We start from the raw sequence: 15,327 nt of genomic DNA, 5'->3' as shown, positions 1-15,327 counted from the left end.
TTTTGCACTGCAGCACGCGTGTAATGTTACAATGACTAGATGTGAGACTTATCGGAACAAATAAAAGTTCTTCACTGAGTCAATACTTTCGCACTCTCAAAGCACGTTATCTTTCGACAGTTTGACAAAATTGCATATGTACTGGTCTCACACAAGCTGAGATTTGCAAAATACATAGTCAGTGAGTTTAATCTTTCTACTGCCTGCCTGCGTTATGATATTTGACAACATTTTATACGTGGAAAATAATTAATTAGATGAGTTGTTCAAATTTTGATATACGTAATTTTTTGGGAAAAGATGGCACAAAGAAAATTCAGAGCGTTTGGATACTTTTGACCATCCTTTAACGTACTATGAGATACTGCAAGTTAATCCCTTTACAAATGTTTTGCATAAATATGTTGTGTGTGTGTGTGTGTGTGTGTGTGTGTGTGTGTGTGTGTGTGTGTGTGCGCGCGCGCGGAAAGAAATTAAGGGTTCACACACAATTACTCGATTAGCGACCATAATGTCGTTGTGGCTCCTACGTCAGTGGAAGTTGAGGAAAAAAAAAGAAAAAAAATCAAAGAAACAGCGTAGAGTTTTCTTGTTTTGGACAGCAAACTTTACAGAAGCTCTTCTGCGAACCTTGCAGAACTAGCACTCCTGAAAGAAAGGATAATGCGGAGACATGGCTTAGCCACAGCCTGGGGGACGTTTCCAGAATGAGATTTTCACTCTGCAGCGGAGTGTGCGCTGATATGAAACTTCCAGGCAGATGAAAACTGTGAGCCCGACCGAGACTCGAACTCGGGACCTTTGCCTTTCGCGGGCAAGTGCTCTACCATCTGAGCTATCGAAGCACGACTCACGCCCGGTCTCACAGCTTTACTTCTGCTAGTATCTCGTCTCCTACCTTCCAAACTTTACAGAAGCTCTCCTGCGAACTTTGCAGAACTAGCACTCCTGAAAGAAAGGATAATGCGGAGACATGGCTTAGCTACAGCCTGGGGGACGTTTCCAGAAAGAGATTTTCACTCTGCAGCGGAGTGTGCGCTGATATAAAACTTCCTGGCAGATGAAAACTGTGTGCCCGACCGAAACTCGAACTCGGGACCTTTGCCTTTCGCGGGCAAGTGCTCTACCATCTGAGCTACCGAAGCACGACTCACGCCCGGTCTCACAGCTTTACTTCTGCCAGTATCTCGTCTCCTACCTTCCAAAATTTACAGAAGCTCTCCTGCGAACGTTGCAGAACTAGCACTCCTGAAAGAAAGGATAATGCAGAGACATGGCTTAGCCACAGCCTGGGGGACGTTTCCAGAATGAGATTTTCACTCTGCAGCGGAGTGTGCGCTGATATGGAACTTCCAGGCAGATTAAAACTGTGTGCCCGACCGAGACTCGAACGCGGGACAGTTTTAATCTGCCAGGAAGTTTCATCTCAGCGCACACTCCGCTGCAGAGTGAAAATCTCATTCTGGAAACGTCCCCCAGGCTGTGGCTAAGCAATGTCTCCGCATTATCCTTTCTTTCAGGAGTGCTAGTTCTGCAAGGTTCGCAGGAGAGCTTCTGTAAAGTTTGGAAGGTAGGAGACGAGATACTGGCAGAAGTAAAGCTGTGAGACCGGGCGTGAGTCGTGCTTCGGTAGCTCAGATGGTAGAGCACTTGCCCGCGAAAGGCAAAGGTCCCGAGTTCGAGTCTCGGTCGGGCACACAGTTTTCATCTGGCAGGAAGTTTCATATCAGCGCACACTCAGCTGCAGAGTGAAAATCTCATTCTGGAAACGTCTCCCAGGCTGTGGCTAAGCCATGTCTCCGCATTATCCTTTCTTTCAGGAGTGCTAGTTCTGCAAGGTTCGCACTAGAGCTTCTGTAAAGTTTGGAAGGTAGGAGACGAGATACTGGCAGAAGTAAAGCTGTGAGACTGGGCGTGAGTCGTGCTTCGGTAGCTCAGATGGTAGAGCACTTGCCCGCGAAAGGCAAAGGTCCCGAGTTCGAGTCTCGGTCGGGCACACAGTTTTAATCTGCCAGGAAGTTTCAAAAATATCATTAATGAATATATTCATAGTCAACTCCAAGCATTCAGCACGGGACACAAAGATATTGAGCATCTTTGATCGGAATTCAAAGGTATTTCCGCCACGTGCTAGAGAAATATGTGCCTAGCAAGAATACAGGAAAGAAAAAGGATCCATCTTGGTTCAACAAACGTATTAGGAAGTTTCTGAGAAAGCAGAGAATTTAGCACAGTCGTTTTAAACGTAGTCACTGCCCCGCTGACAAACAGAAATTATGCGAAATGAAAGCTGCTGTCAAAATGTCAATGAGAGATTCTTTTAACGAATTTTAAATCAATATTTTATCTGCAGATTCTAAAAATAACGCCAAAAATTTTGGTCGTACGTAAAATCTGTAAACGCTACAAATAATTCAATACCTTCTCTTGCTGACAGTACGGGTAATGTAATGGATGATGATAAACAGAAGGCCGAAATCCTAAACCTAGCTTTCAAAAACTCGTTTACGGTGGAGAACTGCAGCACCATTCCCCCTTTCAATTATCGAACAAATGCAAGGATGGCTGACATAGTGTTTAGTGTATCTGGGATTGTAAAACAGTTAATATCCTTAGTCGCGAGGAAGGCATCTGGCCCAGACGGTATCCCCGTAAAATTTTATGTTGACTGTTTTACAAATATAGCACCATTCTTATCCATCATCTATGAGAAATCATCGGAACAGCGGAACGTTCCACGGGACTGGAAGAAGGCCCAGGTCATAGCAATCTATAAAAAGGGTAAAAAATCGGATGCTCATAATTACCGGCCAATTTCACTGACATCGATTTGTTGTAGAATCATGGAACATATTTTGCGTTCAGACATAATGACGTTCCTAGACTCTGAGAAGCTCATCTGCAGAAACCAGCACGGTTTGAGGAGACAGCGGTCATGCGAGACACAGCTGGCTCTCTATGTTAACGTTAATGTTATACAGGGTGGGTACAAAGTCTTGCCCTGATTATAACAATTTATTACAGAATAACCGTTTGACATAATAATTTACATTTGATGCCGTTAAAAAGGTTAGTGTTACTAGTTTTTTTAGGACCACTTAAGTTAGCAAACCTTAACGTGTGCTCCTTTGGTAGCTCGGTGAATGTCGAGGCAGTATTCCAGCTCCCACCAGCTGTTTCGTAACATGTGTCTGTCACAGTACCCACAGCAGCCTTCAGTTCGTCGATGTCAGCAACTGGTGTGACGAAGATCCTGTCCTTTATATAGCCCCAGAAAAATAAGTCGAAAAAAAAGTCAAGGGACGTAATCAGAATGAGATTTTCACTCTGCAGCGGAGTGTGCGCTAATATGAAACTTCCTGGCAGATTAAAACTGTGCGCCCGACCGCGACTCGAACTCGGGACCTTTGCCTTTCGCGTGCAAGTGCTCTACCAACTGAGCTACCGAAGCACGACTCACGCCCGGTACTCATAGCTGTACTTCTGCCAGTACCTCGTCTCCTACCTTCCAAACTTTACAGAAGCTCTCCTGCGAAACTTGCAGAACTAGCACTCCTGAAAGAAAGGATATTGCGGAGACATGGCTCAGTTGGTAGAGCACTTGCGCGCGAAAGGCAAAGGTCCCGAGTTCGAGTCTCGGTCGGGCGCACAGTTTTAATCTACCAGGAAGTTTCAAGGGGCGTAATGTCTGGAGGGGGGAGTAATGTACGGATCGGTAGATTGGGAGGAACGGTCCAACAGCCCTGGCCACTCCGCTCTCCAGACATTACGCCCCTTAACTTTTTTTTCTTATTTGTATATTCGCACTTCTGTACACGTAAACCAGGAATATTCGTAATATTTTGCGCTTTATACTTATAGTTGGAATAGCTACTGAAAATGTATTTCACTAAATTTATAATGAGACTTCATTTTCGAGAGCGGCATGTATGTAGTTCCTTTGAATTATTATTTTATTATGTAGCTGCTATTTACCGTTCAAATTATTGGTTTCATTGACTGTTCAACTACTTAGAATAATAAGGAACTCTTTACAGCTTAACTGTAATGTGGTTTCAGTTTCTGGCCTACGAGCGAAGAAATAATAGTCACAATGGATTTGTCCAGTCCGAGGTATCGAAACCTAATCTGAACTTTTTCACTCAGGAAGAAAACATCGAAAGAAATTCACCATCAAAGTTTTAGGTCCTAAGACGCACTGCAAGTAATTCTTAAAAAAATGTTCAAGTTACTCATTTTTTCGCACGAAGAGCTGCTTGTAAGAGCGGTTTGCACGAAAACAAACATTTTTCGTACACCTGACAAAAGAAAAAAATGAACATATTCAGGTATTTCACAGAAATTACCAGTTTCATTTGGACGAACTGGAAAGAAGTAAGAAACTACCGTGGCCATTGTTCCACACACATGTAAATTTTATGCACTTAAACCATACCAAAAATAACGCAAAGAATTAGTTTTTGAGTAACTTGCAGTTCATATCGACAGATGCAGTTTTTACAGAAGTGACTAACAGAGGAAAAAAAAATCAAGGCGATGTATGATGTTACATTACACACGACTTACATGAATCAGGAATTTAATTTGTTGACATTAAATATTTCATAGCAATTCCTGTAGCTCAGTTCTGATGATAAATTTTGAATAACGTATATTTTTCTAACAGTGAAACAATTCATTTTTATTACCTGTAATCGTTACGAAATGCTAAGTATGCATTGGATGACGAAAACAAAATTTTGCATGCACAAGCATACTTTACAAAAGAAAATTTAATGCATTCAGGCACTTCACAGTAATAATTCACTAGCTTTATTTAGAGGGAAATGGGATGGAGTAAGAAATGATCGTTGATACTGTTCTGCATATTGTGATGCATAGAGATATTTGATCAATTTCGTAAAACGTGATAATGCAAACTGAAATTGCGTAAATGCTTCAGATTTAATAATACTGTTACGCTGATGGACCTGAAATGACAAAGAGCTATTAGAATTTATATTGCCCAACAATGTCCTGAAAAATGCCTAAGACTGTCGAAAAATTTCTTTATATATGGGCTGAATTACACTATTAGTTCCGGCTGGAATCGGAATTAACAGTCTTTGGCCTCCTCCGAAAGAGGTGTCGTTATGTACAGAACAGGAATCCAACAATAGCAAGAATTATTTTCGGCAAATGGTGAGAAGATATTTTGGATATAACACTGAAAGGTCTTCTCTCCCATTTTCCAGATGTTGGTATGTTGATTACAAGACTTTTACAAGTAAACAGTTCCATTTTTTAAAATTTTTGGTCCTAATCTGCCTTGATGTTCTTGAAGATAGATTTAAAGGTGCGGAAATGGTAATCCTCTGATAAGACCCCTGGTATTGTTGTATGCGAATGTGTTAAAACATTGCAGTCCGGGATGGCGGAGCGGTTCTAGGCGCTACAGTCTGGAACCGCCCGACCGCTGCGGTCGCAGGTTCGAATCCTGCCTCGGGCGTGGATGTGTGTGATGTCTTCAGGTTAGTTAGGTTTAAGTAGTTCTAAGTTCTAGGGGACTGATCACCTCAGAAGTTAAGTCCCATAGTGCTCAGAGCCATTTGAACCATTTTTTTTTTTGTTTAAACATTCGTCGGCTGCACAAGCAACTCTATCGTTTTTCGCTCGAATTGATAAAAATGCAGTTTACACAAAACCTGACTGATTGGGTGTATATACAGCTTTTATGGGATAACAAGAAGCTTCGTCTTCATGTCACCTACGAATTTCTCTGTAGTATTACCTATCAATGACAACTCCTGTACATGTTTACTTGAGGTAAACTACGTAATTCTGATTTTACCGTATAATTCCGTGAATCTGTTTAACCGCTGAAAGAAGCCTGGAAATTAGCAATGTTCGTCTCCCTTGCATTTCAGACCTTCAAGTCTCGTAGATCTGCCTCGGTAATAGTGCACTGACTCTAACGAGGAGCTCGAAATCTTTTCAATAGTTTTTCTTTCACGATTTTGCGAGTTTCATTTTGACGCATATTTCGTACTTCGTGTAAAAATTCCTTCCATTTACACAATTCATGTTCAGATTCTACGAAACGAAACCGGCTTTGCACACTGCTGAAGTTTAAGTGTTTTCTCCCTCCTCGGTTTATCGAAAGAAATTTACAGTCTTTTCGTTCTCGCTGAAAGCTATTACTGTACGGTAATTAGCATAACAGTCGTCGTTCATTTACTGTTCAAGGAAATGTGCTTGCTATTTCCTGTTTCTTCTAATGTTTCCACAATTTCTAGCAAAATGTCAACATCATTGGAATGAATGTCCAAGAAATTAACTAGCAAATAACACATATGTAGGTCTTCAGGAGAAGTAGGTGATTTCGATTCATACTGGTAGTACGTTCTTCATATTTCGGTCGAAAACACTAATTGGATTCTACATTATGTTAAACTCTGGAACCTGCATACATACAGACGCTATTAGTAAGCATATACCAAGAAATCTCAAATAATATTGATTCAGTTTCATCTCCACTGTTGACAGCGATACTGCAAAGCAACTGCTGGATATTAAATGAGTAGCAAACTTGAGCGAATAGTAGTTATGAATAATTGTGTCAGAGAAACTATCGACGGAAGCTGAAATTCTATTTACAAATTACGGGCTTGTTGTGCAACGTTATATGTTTACCGTAGTGTCATCAGCAAGGACATGTGCCCGTCGTTTTGCACATGCGCCATCTGCTGCAGCTACCACAGGGGTCTACATTTCGCCAGCCACCTGACGAGCTAAGAATTTGGCATATTTCAACTTTTTTTTTTAAAAAAAAGCTTGCGCTGTGTCTTAGCAGCTAAAATTTTGACTTTGTGTTTCTTTCGGTGTACTCCTCAAATACAAAAAAAAAAAAAAAAAAAAAAAAATCAGGGGAGTTTTCGACATGTTGGACTGGGCTGTTCCCATGTTGGAGTTAAGTTTCACGTTATGAAATTTCAGTACATCAATCTCCTCAATGCGGTCAGTTCCTAACATTTACATACAAAGTAATAATATATTTTCTAGACGTTCTTACTACCTTTAATGTTAATTAGTTTTGTGACACTTTGTTCTTATTTGCCTTTTGATGCAAGAAGAAAGAATCTCTTACGTCACAATTTGAGATTAAAATTAACTGCGTATAGTGAAGTAATCCCCCAGGTATATTACATATCTTCCACAACCCAAACAAAACAGCAAAACTGGGGACAAAGTAAATTACGATTGTAAAGAGTCACGTGCAAAGCTAACTTTCTGTCACGGTCAGTACTGACTAATCGTTGCATAGTGCAAAATTTTTCGAATATTTTCCACAGAAATACTGTTTGCAAATATCACTAAGTAATTATATCCCACCACAGTCTGGTACTACTTCGTTTTACACAGTCACAGTGACATTACGTGAAATGTGTCTGAGACTGTGACCTCTATACTATCTGGATGTCGAACTTCAGCTGTCTGAGCGCACCAGCCAAAGATGCTCGTGTTTCGTTTCTTGCCTAATTACAACATGGCTTCTATGAAATGTTACGAGAACGCAAAATGAAAATACATTTCGCTTCTGCTTCCAACTCAGCCTTTTCATCGCTTACTAATATCAAGTTCGGAGGTGGAAGTAAGTACAGAACTTTTTTGGCTAATTACAACATGGCGGACTATGGAGATGACAAGAATCTATAGGAACGTCGAAATCCCATGCACTAAAATCAGAGATCTGTGTCTCGGTAGTATAGAGAACTTAGGCAAAGATTATGTGGTACAATATTGCTCGGTGTATTCTAATTTCGAATGGCCACGGTTATAGATTATCCACCACTGACACTTCAGAACTGTCGCGCGCTCCACGAAGTTAATACGTAGTGTTGTCAAACTACGGCTCCACTTTAGTTCCAGCATGTACACTGAGGTGACAAAAGTCATGGGATACTTTTTAATATCGTGTCGGGCCTCCTTTTGTCAAGCTTAATGCAGCAACTGGACGTTACATGGACTCAACAAGTCGATAGAAGTCTTCTGCTGAAATACTGAGCTATGCTGCCTCTGAAGCGGTCCATAATTGCGGAAGTGTTGACGGTACAGGATATTGTGCACGAAATGACCTCTGGATTATATCCTACAAATGCTCTATGGAATTTACGTCTGGCGATGTGGGCGGCCAAATCATCCTCTCGATCTGTCCAGAATTTTCCTAAAGCGAGTCGCGACGTCACATCGTTGAATCGCTACAAAGGGTCTCCAAGTAGCCGAACACAAACATTTCCAGTCAGTGATTCGTTTAGTTGAACCAGAAGACCCAGTTCATTCCAAGTAAACACAACCCATACCATTGTGGAGCAATCGTTAGCTCGCACAGTGCATTGTTGAGAACTTGGGTCCATGGCTTTCTGGGGCCTGCGCCACACTCTAGCCCTACCATCAGCTCTTAACTATTGAAATCGGGACGAGGCCACAATTTTCCAGTCGTCTAGGGTCCAGCCGATAAGGCCACGAGCCCAGGGGAGACGCTGCAGACAGTGTCGTACATTCAGCGAAGGCACTCGCGTCGGTCGTATGCTGCCACAGCCCATTATGCCAAATTTCGCCGCAGTATCCTAACGGAAACGTTCGTCGTACGCCACACATTAGTTTCTGCGGTTATTTCACGCAATGTTGCTTGTTTTTTAGCACCGAAAACTCGACGCGAACGCCGCTACTCTCCGTCCTTAAGCGAAGGGCGTCGGCCACTGCATTGTCCATGGTGAGAGGTACTTCCTGAAATTTTGTATTCTCGGCACACTCTTGACACAGTGGATCTCAGAACATTGAATTCCGTTACGATTTCCGAAACAGAATGTCCCATGCGTCTAGCTCCAACTACGACTGCGCGTTCAAAGTCTATTAATTCCCATCGTGCGACCATAACCACGTCGGAAACCTTTTTAAATGAATATCCAGAATGCAAGCGACAGCTTCGTTAAAGCACTTTATAGCTTGTGTACATGTTATTACCGCCATTTACATGTGTGCATATCGCTGTTCAATGGCTTTGGGCGCCTCATTGTATACAGACGTAGGGAGTCCTAGCGACGTAACAAAAATACACAAAGACGTCAGGCTGAAGAAAAATTCGCTCATCCGTATATCACTGCACCAATTTTTGAGTAGTACCAATACAAAAATGTCTACATAAAATTTAGCTCTGTGCATTAAATAACGGTGACTTGCCAACACTGTAGTGACATACACGAAAAGTATCTTTAAACCGTACAGCTGAGAGGTGCTATAAGTACTCAGTGTAGAATTTTTAGGATATAAAAGTCGAGTTGAAGGGTTCGATTGTTGGTGTAGGCGAATTTATTATTATTTTTTAATTTGTCTGTGTCGTGTGGTACATGAATTCTTAATTGTTATGTAACAGTTATAGCTGGTCCTGCAACAAACACGTGCGATGACTCAGTACCAACACAGAAATGACAGAATCATCATTTACAGTCATTTTTATTATTCCTCTCTTAAAGACGTTGTCTTACGACTGACCAAAGATAAAATCTACCCGCCTCCCGTTTCGTATACCACTATTCCTCTAATCCTCCACTATTAATTTCGTGCTTATTCGAGGCACGTCCCCCCTCAACAATAGGCTTCACGTAGCCAGATCTTTTAAGAACACTTCTTCGCATCACTTCTTCTACTACTTTCGAATCAGATTCTACACACAGATCCACGCTCTGCAAACCAGTATGAAGAGGACGGCAGAGGGCGGTTCTCATTATGCCAGACAGTAGAATATTTTTTCTTTTCATTAGCATATGAAGCTTGTATGCCTCAATGCGCATAGTTAATAATCTAATCTTGGCTTCGCGGTTCCAATGGGAAGGAATCGTAGGGGACTGTGGCATATTCCTATATTCCTCTCTTAACACTGCTTGTTGAAACTTAGTAAATAATCTTTCATGGGGTAGATGGCATAGGCGATTATCTTCAGGCCTCTGCCAGTTGGAGGTTTTGTGTTTCCACGACGCTTTCCCGTGCATCTGTTTGTTCCATCCTTCTTCATATACTTTCCGTATAACCAGAGAGTCCTATCTGGCATTAGTCCTGCACAAGAAATATGCTACGATGGATAGCACGAGTGCTTTGCAAGCAATATACGTTGTAGACTTATTGCATTTTTCCAGTGACCAGAAATGTGGTGCATGGTTTGTCTACGGCTAAGCTTACGTACACACCTCCGCAAACCTAGACATTTGCATGAATTGACAGATACCAGCTGCGAATCATTGAGATTCTGTTCATAGAGCTACATTTTTTGCGTTTTGTGAAGTGCACAATTATGCATTTCTGAACATTTAATTTTCCAATGTTTGCACGAATCTGAAATGTTATCAAAATCTGCCTGCACGTTTGCGCAGCTACTTTTAGATAGTAGGCTACATTGTAGATAACTGTATCACCTGCAAAATATTTAAGTTACGATTAATATTCTCTGCCAGGTACAACATGAACAGGAATGGCCTTAAGACATGTCCACAGCTTAAACTCCTATCATTGATCCTATCGATTAATTCGTTCTTGCCGCTTTCTCACTCATTGTGTTAAGTTTGGCAATAAAGTGAGTAGTAGGAGTACCACAACGGTTTGCAGGTAATTTCCAAACTCTGCAAGCAATTGCTCTATATATTTTGGGGAAGAAGGTAGGAGTATAGTGCGTGGTGAGAAAGCAGAGCTACTAGCATTAGAAGGCACATTAAGTGTTTAAAGGTAGAAAATAAAAATGATTAGAATCTAATTTTTCTATTAGTATTGAATAATTATACACTTTTTGTGCAAGATCTGTTATATTTGATTAAGAAGTCAGATGGCACTTGACACAGACTGAAATAAGTAAATATAAGCAATACATCTGGACGAGGAGTGTAATCTTCCATACAGAACTTCATACCCCAAACGCTTTATGCAGTCCATTATCTTTAGAGCACTGCTGTCGGATATCAAAGGAATGTATTTGTCTCACATGTGATTCCTCTTTTGAGATATTACCATTCTACGGCGACCAATTTCTCCTGGAAATATGCCCACCGCCAATTTTCGTCCCGTAAATATTTTTACTGCTAGTATACATGGAATGACTCTGTGAAAGCCGAGTGTGCAAATTTTCTGCTCTCTGTATTGTACGTGAATTGTACGTTACAAAGATACTGAATGTTCTTACTGCTGTTCGTTTCACGTGTATTTCCCTTACACATGTACGAGTGGTCACTTCCAATACTACTTCGAACAGAAAAGAATATATTGTGTATCAGAAAAGAAACTATTAGGTCCTTTTCTAGTCAATAAAATTTTGTATATCTATGACAATATATCAGTGTCTCCGATGAGTACTGTCGCTCTCAAAATGGTCTCCACATTCAGTCATTATGAAACTAATTTTGTTTGCTGTCTTGAGCTGTGTAGGAATTACAATAATAGCTTTGAGTGGAAGACAAATAAGGAACTGACTTCCAGCAGATGCACTGGTGTCTTCCTTACAGAGCATTGCTGCTGACAAGCCGGAGAAAACCAAAGAGGACGCTTCCCAACAGGACAGTAACGATGAGAAGGCGCAGCGGTCGCTCAGCTGGTGGGTGGTGTGGGAGTACTTCAGGGCTGGCGGCGGCGTGTGCGGGGTGTCCGCCGTCGCGGCGCTCATACTGGTGTCACAGGTCGTCACCAGCGGCTCCGACTACGTCATCACATACTGGTCAGCACGCCGCAGCGCTCTGCCCTGAAAGAGGGCTTGGTGACAATCAAATTTAGGTTTTGACTGTACGAGGGGCGTTCAGTAAGTAATGCGATACTCCTTTTCTGTCGACCAATTTCAGTTGAAAAAATGCTGACTCTGTTGTGGGACATCGTGGAATATCCCCGCATCAGTTCCTGTAGTTTCACGAAGTTCCGATAAGTGGCGGCGCTATATGTAACCGTCAAAATGGCGTCTGTAACAGAGATACCTTCCAAGCAGAGAGCTGTCATTGTGTTTCTTTTAGCGGAAAACCAGAGCATTGATCTGGTGTGTAAATATGACTTGCGGAATTTATTTCTTTGTCTAACATACCAAAGCGTCCTTCATTTGGTACGAAGGTGTTACTAGATATGAGGAAACGATACACATTTTCGTATTTCGAACTCAATCAAACAAGGGCATAATATAGTTCGAAGACTGATTTCGTTTGAAGACTGATTTTTGACGGCCACTGTGGCCGAGCGGTTCTAGTCGCTTCAGACCGGAACCGCGCTGCTGCTACTGTCGCAGGTTCGAATCCTGCCTCGGGCATGGATGTGTGTGATGTCCTTAGGTTAGTTAGGTTTAAGCAGTTCTAAGTGTAGGAGACTGAGGACCTCAGATGTTAAGTCCCATAGTGCTTAGGGCCATTTGAACCATTGGAACCGATTTTTTTGTTCTGTTCTGAACAGGAATGATCATTTCGTAAATCTGGCCACATACACACTCACATACACATTGTCCGTGCTACATGGGTGAATACTATGATCGTATTCTTAAAGTCGTCTGTGACTAAATAACGTTTATCGGCGACGTTGGAATGGACAATGGAAATGTTAGTCGCAAATAGTATTACCAAACAGTAATCGCTCTTTTCAGTTATTGTACTCTACAAGACTCTTTTTGGTAAATCGTAAGATGGATCTGCCTCAGATATTTGAAGTCGTACACATACTGTTATTCTTAGTTTTCTGAAACAAACCACTCATTATGTGTAAGAGCGGAAGGTACAAATGTGAAATTGGCATGAAGTGTACTGCATACTTCGATATTCAAATGATGAACATCAGCGGTACTGTACGGTGTAGGTAGGACTGACAACCCACATTACATAAATAATGGTAACGCAACGGGTTTCTCGTCATAAATCGCATCTGAATGTTGCTTGGTTATAAGATTTTTCTACGACGCTGCTGCTCGCATTGGGCGGAATCCTACGACTGCCTTGCGAGTATGGGTTCGGTGGGTTCAGGAGGGCCATACTTCGGCACGTTGCAGCACCTCAGCTGTACTGCGCGACCAGCGGCAGAGAGAACTGTTTGTCTCGATCGTGCAGGATCTTAAGGCCTCGGGAAGTCCTTTGCATCTGAAAGTGGGCAGCAGTATACGGTAGCGCGACGACGTCACGAGCATCGCCGACTGTCTGCACTGCGACCATTGTTGCGGCTTCCCTTGACGCGCAAAGAACAGCAGTGCAGTGCATCGACATCACTGGCCAAAGGAGAGGCACGACGTCGTCTTTTCAGAGGAGCAGTGTACAGCATCAGCATACACGCATCCGTCATTGGAGGCCCCGAGGGACTGTATGTATCAAATTTCGCACTTCATACACCTACATCTACATCAGTATTCCGCAGTGACACTAAGGCGGAGGGTACCTCTGGTACCATTAACATTAACTGGATTCCCCTTCCCTGCTCCGCTCATGAAAGGCACATGGAAAGAATTATTATAGGTAAGCCTCTCTGTTAGCTCTACTTTCTCAGATTTTTTCATCGTGCTCAGTTCTCGAGATATAAATGGGAGGAAGTAAAATGTTGTTCGGCTCTTCCCGGAAAGTAATCTCTCGAAATGTCGATAGTAAACCCCTCCGTGATGCACAACGCCTCGCTCGCAGTGTCTGCCTCAGGAGTTTGTTGAACGTCTCTGACGAATAAACGATCCCGTGACGAAACGCGCCGCTCTCCGTTGGATCTTGTCTATTTCTTCTATAAGCCTATTTCGTAAGGGTCCCAGATTGAGGAACAATGCCCTATAATCGGTCAAGAAGCACCTTGTAAGCGGTTATAATGAGTTACATTTCTTTAAGATTCGTCCAATGAATCAGAGTCTGACATCTACTTTTCTCACTATTTGTTTTTTGTAGTCATTCCACTTAATGTCGCTCTGAGTAGTTACTCCTAGATTTTACGGTAAATACTGTTTCTAGAAATTTATTACCAGTAATGTGTAGTTGAACAGCAGTGGATTTTTTTTATGTACACACAATACGTCACATTTGTTTACGTTCATGGTCAACTGCCAGAGACTGCAACATTTATCAATTTAATGTAGAGCATTTCGCAAATCGATGCCACCGGCCTTGCCGCAGTGGTAACACCGGTTCCCATCATATCAGTGAAGTTAAGCGCTGTCGGCCTGGGCTAGCACTTGGATGGGTGACCATCCGATCTGCCGAACGCTGTTGGCAAGCGGGGTGCACTCAGCCCTCGTGAGGCAAACTGAGGAGCTACTTAATTGAGAAGTAGCGGCTCCAGTCTCGAAAACTGAAATAAGGCCGGGAAAGCGGAGTGCTGACCACATGCCCCTACATATCCGCATCCATTGGCGCCTGTGGTCTGAGATGACATGGCGGCTGGTCGACACCGTTGGGCCTTCGTGGCCTGTTCGGGAGGAGTTAAGTTTTTTTTTATTTTACAAGTCGATACTGTCTTCTGGCGTTTCTACTTCCTTATAAACAACGCGTCATCTGCGAACAGTCTTAATGAGCTTCCGATGCTTTCTACTAGATCATTTGTATACATTATAAACAGTAACGGTTCTATCACTCTTCCTGGGAATGCTCCGGAAATTACCTTTACACCTGTCGATTTTGTTCCGTTAAGAGCGAAGTGTAGGACTATCTGCTAGGCAGGCCTGAATACGGTCGCTAATCTGGTCTTATTTTTGGTAAGCTCGTATTTTCTTCACTAGACGGCAGTAGAGAACAGTGTCAAAAGCCTTTCTGTGGTCAATCAACAGCTCCAAATCACTTAAATTTAGTTAGGTACTCATTCTGCTTTGCTCTATACGCACAGTAAGGAAAATTTCGTTATTTGCTATCCTTCCTGCTGTTGCAATTTGAATGACAATCAAGGTACGTAATGTGACCTTGGATTTATACCTCTCTTATCATTCCTTTTCACAAGTCGATACTTCTCACCTATATAAGTAGCTGTACTTATATACACGTTATTGGGAGTGACACGGAGGGAATAACGGGGCGGGGTAGCGCCGTGATTAGCATTCGGGAGGACGACGGTTGAAACCTGCGTCCGGCCATCCTGATGTAGGCTTTCCGTCGCTTAAGGCAAATGCTGGGATGGTTCCTTCGAAAGGACAGGGCTACTTTTCTTCTCCATCCTTCCCTAATCCGAGCTTGTGCTCCGTCTCTAATGACCTCGTTGTGGACGGGACGTTAAACACTCATCTCCTCCTCCTTTCTGTTCGGCGGCGAGGAACCCAGCGGCCACACACCTTTGAGTACCCCAACCGATGGACGAGTGTGTCAGCGCTACCAACAGACGTCCACG

General features: G+C 42.5%; 1 protein-coding gene across 1 annotated transcript in view; it reads left to right on the top strand.

Annotated features, from left to right (window-relative positions):
- The window catches only part of LOC124774916 (ATP-binding cassette sub-family C member 4-like), a 296,627-nt gene that overhangs the window by 196,370 nt on the left and 84,930 nt on the right, over positions 1–15,327 (top strand). The window contains exon 15 of the mRNA XM_047249591.1: positions 11,526–11,734. Within this exon, the coding sequence (XP_047105547.1) occupies positions 11,526–11,734 (209 nt within the window). The remainder of the gene's footprint in view (positions 1–11,525; positions 11,735–15,327) is intronic.

The sequence above is a fragment of the Schistocerca piceifrons genome, chromosome 2 (assembly GCF_021461385.2).
Source record: "Schistocerca piceifrons isolate TAMUIC-IGC-003096 chromosome 2, iqSchPice1.1, whole genome shotgun sequence".
NCBI lineage: Eukaryota > Metazoa > Arthropoda > Insecta > Orthoptera > Acrididae > Schistocerca > Schistocerca piceifrons.
The sequence above is the reverse complement of the archived record's forward strand: the minus strand, read 5'-3'. Positions and strand labels throughout refer to the sequence as shown.